The sequence below is a fragment of the Gopherus evgoodei genome, chromosome 7, assembly GCF_007399415.2.
Source record: "Gopherus evgoodei ecotype Sinaloan lineage chromosome 7, rGopEvg1_v1.p, whole genome shotgun sequence".
Taxonomy (NCBI): domain Eukaryota; kingdom Metazoa; phylum Chordata; order Testudines; family Testudinidae; genus Gopherus; species Gopherus evgoodei.
In genome coordinates, this window is record NC_044328.1 from 13785375 (window position 1) to 13802730 (window position 17356).

Sequence of the window (17356 nt, forward strand, 5' to 3'; positions counted from 1 at the left end):
AGATACCCAGATACAAGCTCTGTGAAACTACGCCGAGTGATTCCCCCTCTCCGTTCCCAATCCTGGATCAAAAGCACTTTCCTCTTCACCCAGAGGAAATGCCAAATCAGGCTAGCAATCCCACACACAGCTCTCCCCTTGATTTCTTCCTCCCACCAATTCCCTGGTGAGTACAGACTTAATTTCCCTGAAGTAAAGAAAAACTCCAACAGGTCTTAAAAGAAAACTTTATATAAAAAGAAAGAAAAAAATACAAATGTTCTCTCTGTATTAAGATGATACAACACAGGGTCAATTGCTTAAAAGAATATTGAATAAACAGCCTTATTCAAAAAGAATACAAATCAAAGCATTCCAGCACTTATATTCATGCAAATACCAAAGAAAAGAAACCATAGAACTTACTATCTGATCTCTTTGTCCTTACACTTAGAAACAGAAGACTAGAAAATAGAACTACTTCTCCAAAGCTCAGAGGAAACAGGCAGACAGACAAAAGACTCAGACACACACTTCCCTCCACCCAAAGTTGAAAAAATCCGGTTTCCTGATTGGTTCTCTGGTCAGGTGTTTCAGGTGAAAGAGACATTAACCCTTAGCTATCTGTTTATGACAGCTACTCTCTTATCGCTTCAAAGGTTATTTTTCCTCCCTTTGTATTCTGCTGTTAATTGAATTATCTCGTTAGACTGACCTCACACTTGGTAATGCAACCCCTATCATTTCATGTATTTATACCTGCTCCTGTATTTTTCACTTCATGCATCTGATGAAGTGTGTTCTAGCCCCAAAAAGTTTATGCTCAAATAAATTTGTTAGTCTCTAAGGTGCCACAAGAACTCCTCATTGTTTTTGATGAAAATGGAAGTTTTCCGGTACTTCTGGATAGACATTAGTGGCATGAAATATAGTGTAGTGTTGACATCAGAGGCAGAAATATTTGGATGCTATGCAAGAATTTGAAAAGCTATTATTTTAATTATGGAAACTTCTGGTGCTCAGGCAAAATGTTGCATAATTTTTCAAAAAAATCTTAATTCAACTTTCTCTAATAAGAATACTTTATTAAATAGAAATCTTTTTTGATCTTATATGACATCTATCAGTAGGGAGTTGATCTTGGTTATTACTCATTTTTCAGGTTCATCCATGCTTGATCTGGCTTAATATTAATAGGAAATAATCATAAAAAAAGAAGTTATAACTCGTTTTGTTACAAGTGTAATCTTTTACATTGGTGAAGCACAGTAGTGTTTTTTGTTTGTTTTTGAGTGATTGTCCATGTGCATTCTACTCCTGGTGTGTATACACCCCCATTCATAGGGGATTGGAATTTTTTTGAATAGCAATGTATGCTGGGTCTGCAGCTACACCCTGCATGTGGAGTGGTCAAGATAATTGTCAGTTCTTTGTTACTACCTGTGGTTGAGGCATCTCTGTGCACTGAGCAGTTCTTTCCTTACACATGTATTAGTTGTAGTTCGTGTTCCAGATATAATTAGTGTAGTTAAATTTCTATTTTCAAGCCTGTTGGCAGAAAAAGAAAAGCAGGAAGAAGCCTTCATGTCTGGGAGGTGCCCCAACACTGGACCCCTATTGGACATGGCAGAGGCAAAATCTCCAGGATTCAAATCTTGTCCTTTCTGCAATGCAGCTGTACCCGTCTGTGGTGTTTGTAGCATTGTTGGAACTGTGTTGGTTCCAGGATATAAGAGTTAATGTAGGTGAGGTAATATCTTTTTTGGACCAACTTCTGATTGTAGAAGGGACAAGCTTTTGAGCTCCACAGAGTTCTTCCTCAAGTCTGGAGACAGTAACCAGAGTGTTTGACTAAATACATGTGTGACAGATTATATAAAACATGCTGTAGGACACCACTGAAATGAAGTGGGCGTGTAATGGTTAGCAGGCAGTAGGATATGTTCCAAATTGTTGTAATGATCCATAAACCAGTGTCTCTGTTAAGTCCAGTTCAGCAGAGTTATGAATTTAAATTCCTAGGCTCATCTTTTGAAGGTGTTGTGCAGGTTTCATTTAAGGATGAGGTCTGAGAGATCAGATACGGAAATGTTTTCATCCATGGGTGATAATAGGGTGTTTTTGTCCTTTATCTTTTTTCTGTGAGAGTTCATTCAAGAGCATAGTGATTGTCTGGTTTTATACACGCAGTAGTTGTTGGGGCATTTGATTCCAGAGGATGAGATGATGGGCATGTGTAGGACCCAGGAATCTTGAAAAGTGTATTTGGGGAGAGGGTATTGATCATCATAGCAGTGGAGACATGTGTACAGGTTTTGCATTTGTTGTTCTGTCATCTGGTGCTACTTTGAGTTGGTGTGTCCTGGGCTATGGAAAGCTTGCTTCTGATGATGAGTTTGGCGAGATTGGTGGTTGTTAGGTGGTTCTGTTCTTCCTCTGTTCAACAGCAATAACTTTTGTGCAGAACGGAAGTATTAAGTAATGAAATTAGCATGTAATTGATTTTCACTGAGGTACAGTATTGTGGATCTAATATACTGTTATAAATCCTCCCTCTGAATGGCTTCAAGTTACAAGTTACTTGGGAGGATAAATAGTCTGTTTATAAATGACTAAACAAAGAGACACTCTGCCATGTCTGTTAGTATCAGTTTTGATGTATTTACTGTTTGAATCTCTCAGATATACATTACAATAAACCAGGTTTAAAAAACAGTTAGTTTTGTTGAACTATTGTGATGACAATATTGAATTTTGTTTCTATGAGAAGTATTAAAAATAAAAAAGCTCTGCTTACATCTATTAATAAAATTATTAAGGGATGAATACTCCAACCACATTTGTGCTGTGTAAGTAGCTGGAGCTGGCCAGAGGAGAATGCCTCTCTGTGCTGCTTCAGAGGTGTGGGAGGTCTTTGTCCAGGCCAGCAGGAGAAAGAAGACCCTTGACTGGGGGGGGCTGGGTGGCTCTGAATCAGGGAGTCCTCCTCAACTACATTTTAATATAGCTGGCATGTTGTGGAGAATAAAGACCTCCCTAATCATGTATTTGTGGCCAGCTGCATGGAAAGGCATATATATTCACTTTTAACTGAAGGATGTTCTAACCAGATTTCTGCACCAACTCTTAAATCTTTTATGTGCCAAATTCACATTTCTTATTGACTGAAAGTTTGTTATCCAATCATATACTACTATTCTGTATGCAGTATACTTAAGACATCTACTGAAAGCCCATACAGTTAATTTAATACTAAACATCTTCTGATATCTAAGTGAGTTTTGTTGGATATCTTCCCCATAAAATAGGCTTGCCACATTTTCAGCCATATATTATTATTGTCTATTAATATTAATAAACTACTGAATATATTCTATTTAAATCAGATATTTTTAAGACAGTGATATGAAAAAAGTGCAATGCTTTGTGGAACAATTTGACTTTTTTGTGAATTTTTGAACAGTGTATTGTTTAAGCAATAAACAAGATTTACTTAAAATGAATTAATAATCCAGAGGTATCTGTTTTATACAAATCATCTTGCATCTCTTAAACAATAACCCTGAGAGAGATGCAGGGTTGTTCCTCGGCATAATGACAAGTTGGGCAGAACACTCGATGAAGGAGGAAAAAGAAACTTGTGGTTAAAACGCTAGACTAGGATTCAGGGTGTGGGGGTTTCATTTTTGGCTCTCTCAAAGATTTCCTGGATTATGGTGGGTATATCACTTAGGCCATGTCTACACTGTGTCACAGGGTAGACTACAGAGGTATAAAATGCAGAGCATACCAAAACATTGTGCTCTAACTGCCCTATGTGGATACTGCTAGCTCGAACAAAAGAGTACCTAGTTTGCATCAACATGGTCCTGTTGGAAAGAGGAATACTTCCCCCATGTTTTCTGTCTACTGAGCCTTTGTTTTTTATGTGCCACTACTGCTTTTGCCTGCATTCACTTATCCATTTTTCCCTGGCAGTTAATGACTGGAACAATAGCCAGAGGGAAAACTTTATTCTGAGTGCCTTATTAGGTCTTTAATTGTTGATCAGATACCACATAATAGAGCTGACTTTAAGCAAACAGAATCATGTAGATTTTTAACAGAACAGAAGCATATGGATTTCTTCAGCTTTCAGCAAGACAGAACAAATGAGTTGAAAACTGTATTGTTACCAAATATATGAGATGGTGGGGAAATCACTGTTAGCTCCACTCTGAATGCAGTATGAAACTATTGATCTTAGGCCAAAAAAAAAGAAAAGAAAAAAAGCATTGTTGTAGTTGACTGTTGACTAATTGTTTCATGTCCCTTTCATTCTGCTTTATAGAAAATATCACCTTGGGTAGGTTTGCGCAAGATCAACATCTCCTACTGGGGATGGGATGACATGTCTCCTTTCACGAATACGACACTGCAATGGCTTCCTGGAGAACCAAATGACTCTGGCTTCTGTGCATATCTAGAAAGAGCAGAGGTGTCAGGGCTGAAAGCGAATCCATGCACCGCTAAGGCAGATGGTCTTGTCTGTGAAAAACCTGTTGGTGAGCAATCTCGTTTACCAAAATGCTGCTGTTAAAATGGTTGAACAGTCTGTTTGGCATTTTTGTTTTGTACACAAGGAATGTGGGAAAAACTCTTGTAAATAACCGCAGGAACATTTTGCTTTTAATGTTTAAAAGCAAGTGAAGCTTTTAATCTTGGAAAGCAAATGAAATTCTCAAAAGCAACACATTTTTCTTTGAGAGTTACCCCACCTGGCATAGTCCACATCATACCAGCTACATCAGTGAGTTCCAAGGCAGAATTACTGCTCTGATATTGGAGTTTTGTTTATAAAAGTTGCTGTTCAGCTTTTGTGTTCAACAAAGCTGATGCTGCTAAAGCATTTTTCATTTATGAATCTTGCTGATTAATAACAGATTATTCATTTAAATTAATAAAACAGAAGTTTAATTAGAACAGTTATTTTAGCCATCTTTTGTCTGGGCAGTTTTTAAAGAACCCAGTTCACCTTCCCATTATGGAAGCAGAAGGTAGTTGGAGGCTCTTTTAACAGTATGTATAAACCTATGCTGAGAAGTTAGGAGACAAGTGGTTAACAGTCATCCTTGGGTAAGCAAATGTTTGCAAGCTAATAGGACTGGCCTACCTATAGTGAATTACCTGCACCACTCTTACTTTATAAGAAGGATGAACTGTTGTGAATTCTAGTTAGAAAGACACATAAGAAGGACATTGTAATTAATAAGGAGACCAAGAATTTTTCTCTTTGTTTCTCTGAGAATCTATGGAGAGAGAAAACATACCGTACTTCATGATTTTGCTTTTGCAATAAATCACACCACGTTGATGTCTAATCTCTAAGATCCCGATACAACTGCTTATGCAGATTCTTAACGGGAAGCACATGAGTAGTTCTGTTATTTTCAGTGGGACTGCTCGCGTGTTTTAAAATTGAGGATTGGGACATAAGTGTGCAGACACTCTCTTGGAGGTGCTGCAGTGCTGACTAGCTTGTCACAGATCCCAAATTGCTAACGCTTATATTGAGATTCAAAATTTCCTTGTGACAGAGGTTTTTCTTTATTTTACAAGAAAAAAAGTCCAAACATGTGAGTGAACTAATGTATTTGCTACCACTGAGAAGGGTGGCCAAGTGGTTTGAGTCACAGGTTGGGAAACAGGACCTTCTAAATTCTAAACCTGACTCTCCCACTAACTCCCTGGTGATGGTCTTGAGCAAATCACTTGACTAAGTTGCCTTCTCTGAATCTGTTTCTTCATCTATCAAATGCAGATTATAATATTTACCTGAGGATTAATTATATAAATATTGTAAAGTGATAAAAAGCAGAGCATCCACAAATAGTAATATTGTTGGTACATAAATGTTAATATTTAGTTTAAAGGAGATATTTCCATAGAAACTAATTCATTGTGCTTAGAAGGTTGTTTTGTTTTGTTTTTAAAACGATCTCTAGACGATACAGAAAAACATTGCAGACACTTACCTAATAGTTAATATTAAAACCTTCTCCTAGCCCTGTCCTTCATGAAAAGGAGGAAAAGTCCCCAAGTTGTCTAAGATGATTGGTGACAGTGTAATGTGTGGTCATATGAGACGCTGTAGATCAGGGGTTCTCAAACTTCATTGCACCGTGACCCCCTTCTGAAAACAAAAGTTACTTCACAGTCCCAAGTGGGGTGCCTGAAGCCTGAGCCCGTCTGAGCCGCACTCCCCAGGGAGGGGGAACCAAAGCCCAAGGGCTTCAGCCCCATGTAGGGGGCCTATAACCTGAGCCCTGCCACCCGGGGCTGACGCCTTTGGGCTTTGGCTTCAGCCCCGGCCCGGGCAGTGGGGATTGGGCTTTGGCTTCAGCCCGTATGATGGAGCTTGGGTTTTGGCTCCCGGCCCAGGTATTTTAATGCCAGCCCTGACGACCCCATTAAAATGAGGTTGTGACCCACTTTGGGGTCCCAACCCACAGTTTGAGAACCGCTGCTGTAGAGTGAGCTCACTTAACCCTTTGGAAAGGAAGTAAATATAATTCCGCATTTTTCATATGAACAATGCTCTCATTTTGTGCAGATGGTTAAAATTTGCAGGTTGTCCTAATAGGATGAACAAGGTTTGTAGAGATGAAAGTGATCCTAATGTATCTTCTTTCTGTTGTTGTCTTTTTTCCCCTCCTTTTGAGTTTGCCAATGTAGTAGAAAGCCTTGTGTACACAGTAACATAAAAGGCATTTAAAAGTATTTAATTTTTTGTTGTGCATTCATATATAAAGAAGCATTTTGCTGTCAACATTCTCAAAGTTGTTAACTTTCATAAATAAAACATGCATTCCAACAATCCTCTGGCTGTCTTATGCACAACTTGTAGTATTTCAAATAGCAGTGTAATTACAAAGTAAATTTGCATTTTGTTGCTACTGCTGACTGAGTCTGTTTCCTATTGTTTCTGTTCCTCATGCTGCTGTTTTGTAGTAATGGATATTGTAATCTGTTATATTTCTCTCTATCAGAGAATAAACAGATGTGGCATGGTGCCATGACGTGTTAAATAACTGAAGAATGCAGATGACAAACTGTTAAGAGTATTTTCCAAGTTTAGCATCAGAATCTCCATCTGTTATTGATGCCAATTTTATTTGCTATTGAACTGTTTCAGCAGACATGGAGGTTAAGAAAATTCAGGGCTTCTTGGATTCCATTTTTGAGTTCCATCACATTTTTTAAAATTGTTTTACAGTAAAAGATTATTTATGATTATAGCAAGCTGTGGCTCAAATTTATGCGTAGTGGGAAAAAGCCTGAAGTCCTTACTCAGTTTTTACCTGTCTTTACTCTCTCAAATCATTGGGAGTTTTTGCCTTATTAAGGGCTGAGGAAGGACTTGAGGATTAAGCTTATTTTCTATAAAGCTGTGTATATATAATCAATCCATGAAGTACATAATAGCTGTGTGGGTTTAGTTAACATTTATTACAGGAATGCTGTGCAAATTCCTTTTATAATTGAAACATATTACTCTACCAATATTTTTATGTACTGGTCTTAGTTAAGAATTACTATACTCATATTGATGCACATGTTACAGCTTTATTTGTAATCAAAAGATAATGCAACAGAAAAACATACAAGTAATTTTTATTTAGAATATAACTTTTCAGAGATTACACATACCACGACTAAGATAAGCAAAATATTGTCTGCAGTAAAAACCTCTTATATATTAAATAACATTTCTCTTGTTATTTTCTCTTTGAATTTGTATTGAGTGCTACTGTATACACCAGGGGGCAGATGTTTATTTGGCAACTCTCACTTTCAGATAAGAGACAGAATGTTTAAGGGAAAATATATCACTAGTGAAGTAAATAACTGTGGTTTATGGTTATTCACTATTTAACTAATGAGCAACAGAACAAGGTGGTCATAGATTGCTACACTGTAGCAAGGCATGAGCTGGTCCCCTCTGGTTTCTGCCCCTGCTTCCCTCGCAGATCAGTCAGAGATGCCTCAAGTTGATGCAAACACCAGTGCTCTGTATTTATAGCTGTTTCCCACCACCACCTTACTCATAGACTTTAGGGTCAGAAGGGACCAACATGATCATCTAATCTGATCTCCTGCACAAAGCAGGCCACAGAGCCCTACCCATCCATTTCTATAACAAACCCCTAACCTATGTCCGAGTTACTGAAGTCCTCAAATTGTGGTTTGAAGACCTCAAGCTGCAGAGAATCCACCAGCAAGTGACCCATGCCCCATGCTGCAGAGGAAAGCGAAAAACCTCCAGGGCCTCTGCCAATCTACCCCAGAGGAAAATTTCTTCCCGACCCCAAATATGGCGATCAGCTAAACCCTGAGCATATGGGCAAGACTCACCAGCCAGCACTCAGGAAAGAATTCTCTGCAGTAACTCAGATCCCATCCCATCCAACATCCCATCACAGACCACTGGGCATACTTATCTGTTGATAATCAAAGATCAGTTGCCAAAATTAAGCTATCCCATCATACCATCCCTTCCATAAACTTATCAAGCTTAGTCTTAAAGCCATATATGTCTTTTGCCCCCACTACTCCCCTTGGAAGGCTGTTCCAGAACTTCACTCCTCTAATGGTTAGAAACCTTCGTCTAATTTCAAGTCTAAACTTCCTAGTGTCCAGTTTATACCCATTTGTTCTTGTGTCTACATTGGTACTAAGCTTAAATAATTCCTCTCCCTCCCTAATATTAATCCCTCTGATATATTTATAAAGAGCAAGCATATCCCCCCTCAGCCTTCTTTTGGCTAAGCTAAACAAGCCAAGCTCTTTGAGTCTCCTTTCATAAGGCAGGTTTTCCATTTCTCGGATCATCCTAGTAGCCCGTCTCTGAACCTGTTCCAGTTTGAATTCATCCTTCTTAACCATGGGAGACCAGAACTGCATACAGTATTCCAGATGAGGTCTCACCAGTGCCTTATATAACGGCACTAACACCTCCTTATCTTTGCTGGAAATACCTCGGCTGATGCATCCTAAAACTGCATTAGCTTTTTTAACGGCCAGATCACATTGGCGGCTCATAGTCATCCTGTGACCAACCAATGCTCCAAGGTCCTTCTCCTCCTCTGTTGCTTCCAACTGATGTGTCCCCAATGTATATCTAAAATTCTTATTATTAATCCCTAAGTGCATAACCTTGCACTTTTCACTATTAAATTTCATCCTATTACTATTACTCCAGTTTACAAGGTCATCCAGATCTTCCTGTATGATATCCCGGTCCTTCTCTGTGTTAGCAATACCCCCCAGCTTTGTGTCATCCACAAACTTTATTAGCACATTCCCGCTTTTTGTGCCAAGGTCAGTAATAAAAAGGTTAAATAAGATTGGTCCCAAAACTGATCCTTGAGGAACTCCACTAGTAACCTCCTTCCAGCCTCACAGTTCACCCTTCAATACGACCCGTTGGAGTCTCCCCTTTAACCAGTTCCTTATTCACCTTTCAATTTTCATATTGATCCCCATCTTTTCCAATTTAACTAATAATTCCCCATGTGGAATCATGTCAAATGCTTTACTGAAATCGAGGTAAATTAGATCTACTGCATTTCCTTTGTCTAAATAATCTGTCACCTTCTCAAAGGAGATCAGGTTGGTTTGGCACGATCTACCTTTAGTAAAACCATGTTGTAACTTGTCCCAATTACCATTGACCTCAATGTCCTTAACTACTTTCTCCTTCAAATTTTTTTCCAAGACCTTACATACTACAGATGTCAAACTAACAGGCCTATAGTTACTCGGATCACTTTTTTTCCCTTTCTTAAAGATAGGAACTATGTTAGCAATTCTCCAGTCGTACGGTACAACCCCTGAGCTTACCGATTCATTAAAAGTTCTTGCTAATGGGCTTGCAATTTCATGCGCCAGTTACTATCTATGTACAGGTTTTCCACAGCCAAACTTTGCCAGCAGCAGCCTAGAGGGCCCTACCTCTCTCTGTGCCTGGCCTTTCTCTTTCCCCCTCGTCCTCTGGCTTCCTTCCTGACAGCCTTCCTGATAGCCCCCGGCTAATTAGGCTGGCAGCATTTCTCCTTGCCAGGCAGGACTCTTCAACCCGCCCCAATCCATTCCCCTTGACTGGGGGCTGATTAAGCCCTCCCTACTCAGCACCCTATCATACACACCTATTACAGTAGCTGCAGTCATATTTTATATAATGCAAGTGCTCATAACTACACTGCCATTATTGAACAATTAATACTAAATTTACAAATGCAGTATATAAGTAAAATTTTTATAATCACTTTTAAATGAAGTCTTTTGGAGATGTAATGTGACTTAAGATGACTACACAAAGGAGTATTGAGAACAGTAGGGTAATTTTTGTAAAAAAAAAAAAAAAAAAAAAAAGTAAAAAAAATTGTATTTGCATCCTGTACCGTGAGTCTGACTGAAATTGTTCACAAATAAACCAGGAGACAATCACTTTTATTGTAACAGTCTCTTTAATATTACATAATGTTGAGATAATAGGGACTGAATTTGTGTTAAATTAATAAATTCTTTCTACTTTTTTCTAGTTAGTCCTAATCAAAATGCTAGACCTTGCAAAAAAACATGTTCCCTGAGAACAACATGTTCCAACTGCACGAGCAATGGTATGGAGTGTATGTGGTGCAGCAGTACAAAACGATGCGTTGACTCAAATGCCTATATAATCTCCTTTCCATATGGACAGTGCCTAGAGTGGCAAACTGCCACCTGCTCTCGTAAGTATGTTAATGAATGAACACTGTTAACTATAACATGATTATTTTTTCTATCTTATAGAGGCACAAACATTTTGAGTAAGTTTCACTAGATACAGGGAAAAAAGAACAGATCATTTCAGCTGTCATCATAGCCCATTAATATCAGCAATGGATAATTTGTTTCTTATTTTATGGATGCAGATAGTATAAATAAGTTTTGACAGAGGGAATACCCTTTAGATTTTGAGAAGAGCCAATACATAGTTTATTAATTCAACATAAAGACAAATATATTCCTATTTGTACTTTATATGAATAGAAACATTACAAATTAATCACTGTGTGTTGGGCAGTATTTTCCAATGCGTGGGGTCATTCCTTGGTCGGAGGAGAGATTCCAAGGATGGGACGGGCAGCAGGATTGCAGCATGGTCATGATTGGTTTCATTTTCCTAATGGGCGATAGTGTTCAAAAGTTTCAGAAACAGTGGTGTAGGGGACAGGAAGTGAAGTGGCCTGGTACTGATTGCAGATTAGACAAATGAGAGTGTTATGATGATTGGGGAGAACTGAGAGAGGCCAGTGTCTGGACAGTATTCAGGGCTGGGTAGTTGGTAGCATGGGTGTTCTGGCCACAAAATAAACTATATGTATGATAGCATGAGAGGTCATTGTGAGTGAGACTGCAGATAATTGGATGATTGCATTCCTCATACTGGCAAGCATTTTCTGATGGGTGCAATTAATCTCTCTTGATATATCAGGACATGACATAGAGCAAGTGACATATAAAGAGAAATTTTCCTGAATCCCTTTTGGCAGGGTTCAGGACATTGGACATCAGACGGACCTTGTTTCAGAGTTGTGGCTAGATTGTTTTTCTGTTCCATCAGACCCTACATACATACATACATCCTTCCCCATGAACCCCAGAGGACAATGGTAAGGTAAAAGATGGTGTGCTTGGTCTGTGATAAGGGCCATTGATTTCATCTCATTTGAAGGCTGAAGCTTGAATGTTCTGCATGTAGTTGGCTACTCTGTGCTTATGTGTTACATGGGAGGAGAGAGACAAAAAGAACGGAAAATAAGTGAGGAAAGGCACAGTGGTCTATCAGCTAACAGTAGGGCCAAGGACACTGAGATCTGCAGAAAAACCTGCACCCCCAATTTAACTGGAGTTCTTTCATTATCATTCATCTTCATAGTATATAGTCAGTATATTGTGTGCCTGAGCTGGTACATTTCATTGACAATTTTGTAAAGTTGAAATAATATTATTAAAGCAGGAAATGGGCTAGGAAAGAGGTGGGAACCAGTGCAGGAGGCAAAGGGCCTCCACATAAGAGAGACTGGTCTCCAATCTCCAGCCATTTGGGAGGGGCAAGTAGGCCTTGCTATGGAAGACTTAATAGGAAACTGCATTAATGTGCACTTGGTTATCACTTACGAGTGAGTAGCCTGTGTAGGGGATGCTAATGCTGTAAATATGCAAAATTTAAAACACTCCATTATCTAGACTCTTTTGTCTTACAGCAGTCCAGGAAAATATTTTTTTTCTTTTAAAAGAAGAAATTTAATTAAAATCCATAAGCCAGTGACTGAAGTAAAATTGACATCACTGATATTGAAAAAGTTGTGCCTTTGTTTTAAAAATGGCATGAGTTATTTTTTTTGTTGGTTTGTGTCACAGTTTATATATTATTCAAGTGGATTTTTTTCTTTGCATTTATTTGAAACTGTACCATTTCTGTTTGTGCAAGGACAACAAAAGCACTGTGTTTAATTTAGTTGTCATTCGAGGCAGGTCTAAAATTTTTATATTAAATAAACATAATGTTATTTGCCATATGTCAGTTCAATATCATAAAGAAGTAGCTTTCTCTGAAATTGTGTTTTCTATCTATCCAATAAAAAAAAATTCAATTTCCATAAGCAGACATTTTATTGGACTTAAAGTATTTGAAAGTTTGAATGTAAAACAAGAAAACGAATATCTAAATCAGACCTTGTTGAGGACCTTTGTTTTCAGTCTAATTAAAATTCAGGTAGGTAGATCATTTAATATTACTTCTAAAAGGTGTATTTTAATGAGATATTAATATAAATAAGTTTATTCACTTGTTAAAATATTATTTTTAGTTAATCTTGTTGCTTGTTTGTTCACAGAAAGGTATGTATCAATAGCTTAACAAAAGAAAAGCATTCACACTATTACTTTTGTCATGACTCATAGATAAGTATTTCAACATTTTTATCTGTTGTGTACTAGTAGGCTACTTGACACACTCATTCATGGTTTAAATGACAGAAAATATCACACAATGATTGGATATGAGAAATGCATATTTATTTTCACAGCTTGGAAAAGAAATTAAGAGCACTGTTTTTTATTGATGACATTTTGTCATTTTAAGAACTGCTTGGCAGAAAATTTCATTCCACTTATCACCAACACTTCAAGCCATTGCAATTTGAGAATGGATTGCTGGTGGCAAATACTCATAACCCACCAATAAATGTCAGGAGAAGAGTTCCTCCTCCTTGAATATAAATCTTCTTTTCCCACCTGCAGTACCATTTTCAGTTTTATAAACTACTACACCTATATAGAACATCTCAGGTTTTTCATTGTTGACTCCTTCCTTCTCTCCCATAGAACCTGAACCCCCTAGAGCAGCCTTTGGGCATGGTGGTTCTTGTTCTGTGCTGTCCCCCTAATGGAATCCTGAAAGTGGATCATCTGTTATTCCTGCATGGACTTAAGCATTTATTAGAGTCTGGTGTTCTATAGATTTCTATTACTCCTCCCTCTTCCTGCATTAAGGATAAAGAGGGGAGGGGCATTCTGGCAGCCTGTTCTCTGAGGGGGGAAAAACCCCTTCCATTGCTGTCAGTGGACATGCAGGCTTACCAGTTTGACCTTGGAGAGGTAAAGGGCAGCTACTTGTCTTCTCCATAGATAATATATAATTCTGTCCTTGTATTTATATCACCACTTCACTGAAGTTTGTGAAGTGAATAAACACTGGATGTCTGCCAACAAATTTATGGCCAGCTTTTTAGTCTTTCTCCCCCAGACAGTGAACACTACTTTTTCTACTGTCTGTAATGATTTGAAATATATTCATTTAATATTAGTGGAGCATGGCGCCTTCCCTTAATAGTTGCCTTTGCATTACTTTTAGCGATCCTGCTGATTTCGGAGGACACTGTATCCTCTTAATGTCAGTGATGGCAAAATAAACCAACATCCACAAAAATAAACTTGGCTAAAACTGCAGAGTCTCCTTAAAAAGAGGTCCCTGAAAAACATACGTTTGTACAGAAATTACTTCTGAAACCATGTTCACAGAAGGGTCCTGTGAAACAATATGTCAGTCTTCTCTAGAAATTTTGTAGTATTATTTAATATTTATAATGGATTTCTGCTTCTATATTAAATTGTTTATTTCCCACCAACTCCCAACCTTTCTGTGTCTCATTCACCTGTCTTCTCCTGCCTGACACCTGCACTGCAAACTCTGCCTTCCATGTTGCTTGTGTGTACAGTACCTAGTGTGGTGGACAATCAATCCTTGATTGAGTTCCAGGCCCTACTCTAATAGAAATATTAATGATGATATATTAATATAGCATCCAGAGGCCCCAATAGGGATTGTAATTACATTGTACTCAGCACTGTAGCTATGCACAAATACTGAGTCACTTCCCTGAATAGATTAGTTTTAGAAGATTATTAATCTTAGAAGATAAGTATATAATTTTATGTACATATTTCCAGACAAAAATTATGTTAAAATGGAGTTAGTTAATAAAAATATATTTTATATTATACACACAAAATTTAAAATGGAGGGTAATATACATTGCAGGGATGTTGTAGTTACCCCAAAACTAAGCATTGTAAACCTAGGAAATTCAGAGTTAAGCTTAAACTTAAAAGAAATCCAAACACGTTAAAGTATGGAAATGCACAGTTAGCGTGCACATACAGCTGTATCTCTGCCCAATAGTGACACACAATGCAGTAACTACAGGATTATGATTAGGGCAGTTTAGTGTTTGTGGACCGAGACTAGAAGAATTTTTTTTTTTTTAAAGATGCATTTGATTCTTTTCCACCTCAGATCATGAGGAGGTAAAAATCCTCCAAAATAATGAGATCCCAGGAATATTGGAAACGTATTTTTCATAACCGAAGTTTTATTTGTCAGCAGAGGCTAGTGTCTAAAAATCTTTTCCTTCAGAGAAACTCATGAGGCGCTGTCTTCTTTTAAATGTCTACGACTTCCCATTGTTCTGACTGGGTACACTCTTTCAAAATGGTCATTGCCTCCCATTACTTACAATGAGAATGAAGTCAGTAGCCATGTTTAAGAGCAGTCATACTACAAATATTAAAAAATAATAAACAATCAGTGGTCTCAGTCCTCTTGAAATCAATGGGAGGTGACACCCTTTTGAAAAAGGGCAGTTCCATTTGGAATTCTCTATAATATAACCTTATACCTGTTGAAGGAGAAATTTTTAGCTATGAAGAAACATGGAAAAAATTGTGATTAGCCATTGTTTTCAAATATAGACAATTTTTAGTGTTAAGGGAAACTGAAGCATTTTTGTTTCATTGTTAAGAAAGTTCAGGAGCAAAAAAATAGTCTGATGCTGCACCTGATTCATTAAAAGATCCATTTTAAAAATGAATTTTAACTCATAGACCAATTAACCAACTTATTTGTGAAATTCATTCTGCACTTTAAGTGCTGTAATTTTGGGGAGGAGTATACTCTGTATTCATATATAAGAAAGTGGGTGTATTCCTACTTTTGTGTGCAAAACATGATTCATCTTTAACTATGGAGCTGTGAGCAGTGCTTCCCTGAATATATTTTAGAATTTTAAAAAATGATTATCAAAAGAGGAAGTGCCTTTGTTTCTATGAGTAAATAAACAAAATACATTGCTATAGGAAAAGAACTTCTGATCCATGTACATTTCATCCCACTGACTTTTTACCCCTTTCAGTTCCACAGTACAGTGAGGGTTCTGTTGAAAAGTTAATGAAGCTTCCTCACACCATGTTACCATTTAAACAGTTTCCCCTTTGGACATGTCTGATGTTGTTTACTCTTTTCCATTTCCCCACATGTAGATCCCTGACCCTTTGGACTCCAGAGTTGTGGGAGATTCATGCTTTGAGGGACAGTAACCACATCCACAGTTTTAAACTTATTTGATCTCAACCTAAAGACATAAAGTTTCCCTTTTTCCCCTTGAGAAGGCACTTGTAGTTAGCATGAAAAATTAATTTAAATCCCTTGGAATCCTCATTACTGTTTTTCCACTTTTATTGTTATTCAGCATAATAACAAATGGGAGGATTAAGCAGCTGTTTTCTAGTAGGTGCAGTATTGTCAGTCTCACAGAAGTAAATTCTCTAAATTGAACCTATATTCCATATGTCTATAACACTTATATACTGTACTGATTTATTTTCTTTTACATGAGCTATTTATTTTAGTCTCCTGTCTTCCTCTCATTATTAGCAAGAGATTGTAGAACTTACTGTGTAGGGATTTGTGCCGTATTCATTCTCCATTCTTTCTCTCTCTCCACCCCCCATGTGTACATTTTTAAAACCTTATCTTATTAAAATAAACCCACTGTTGCCTCTATATCTATGGAAAACTATTACCAAAAATAGTTTCTAAAATGAAAAAACTGACAGAAGCCAGCCCACATTAAACAAACTACTAAGGCAACTTCAGGTAGGGGAAAGCCTGCATAAATAGATTAACCTTGCTGTGTGCCCTGAAGGTCAACAAACTCAGGCCAAGTTGACATCAGTGAGAAGTAATTCAGACTCAAGGGTTCTTCCTGCTTGAGGACACCATGACTGTCAACCCCTTTTTGTCCAGAACCGAAACCTCAGGACCATATGGCAAATATGTCTCAGTAAATCTAAACTTGATTAGCCTGTGTGTCTGCTGGCATTTTGTTTGTCATATATTGAGTTCTCAGGTGCCCAGCCCCACCTCTTTAGCAAGTCATCACTATCTCTAGCAGTACTCTCCTACTGCTTTTGACTCCTAGTCCTTGTACACTCTGAGTTCTCAACCCTTTTTCTCTCCCTATGGCAGGAAATAGTTATTTTAATTAAACCTCCCTAGAACCTTCAGCTGGGGTCACTAATTATCAGTGGGTTGCAGGCAAGACTGATCCCAGCTGCCTTTGCCAGCCTGTGGCGAGGAGATTTCAATGGAACAGGCAGTAGACTCCTCTGAGGGGTTTCTGCAAATTTCCCAGGTGAACCATTTTAGTGATGCAAGCCAGGACTGTAGTCAGATAAATGGGAAGCTCACTTAGCCTATTAATTCATTTCAAATCATTTATGAATTGACAGTTTTTATCTGAGACAGTTAGCAGTAAATTCAGATTGATATTTCATGCTTCTAAATTGAGTTCCAGCAGTGCTTCTGAACAGTATTGACAGTGTTTGGAAACAATTGTATTATTTCCAGTAACATCATATTGATGTTCTGGTACTTATGGGGATTCATCACAATATAAAATGTTGTTTCTTTCCATGTTACCAAATTTTCTCTTTTATTTCCAGAACTATT

The 17356-nt window shown here is 37.8% G+C and overlaps 1 protein-coding gene across 4 annotated transcripts in view; it reads left to right on the forward strand.

Annotated features, from left to right (window-relative positions):
* Positions 1 to 17356, forward strand: part of ATRNL1 (attractin like 1) — a 1022247-nt gene that overhangs the window by 303952 nt on the left and 700939 nt on the right. For all 4 annotated transcript variants that reach the window (XR_004001240.1, XM_030569367.1, XM_030569368.1 and 1 more), the window contains exons 16-17: positions 4310 to 4523; positions 10563 to 10751. Coding sequence is in view for 3 of the 4 variants with exons in the window: in XM_030569367.1 (XP_030425227.1) it covers positions 4310 to 4523; positions 10563 to 10751 (403 nt within the window). In the remaining variant the exon portion in view is untranslated. The remainder of the gene's footprint in view (positions 1 to 4309; positions 4524 to 10562; positions 10752 to 17356) is intronic.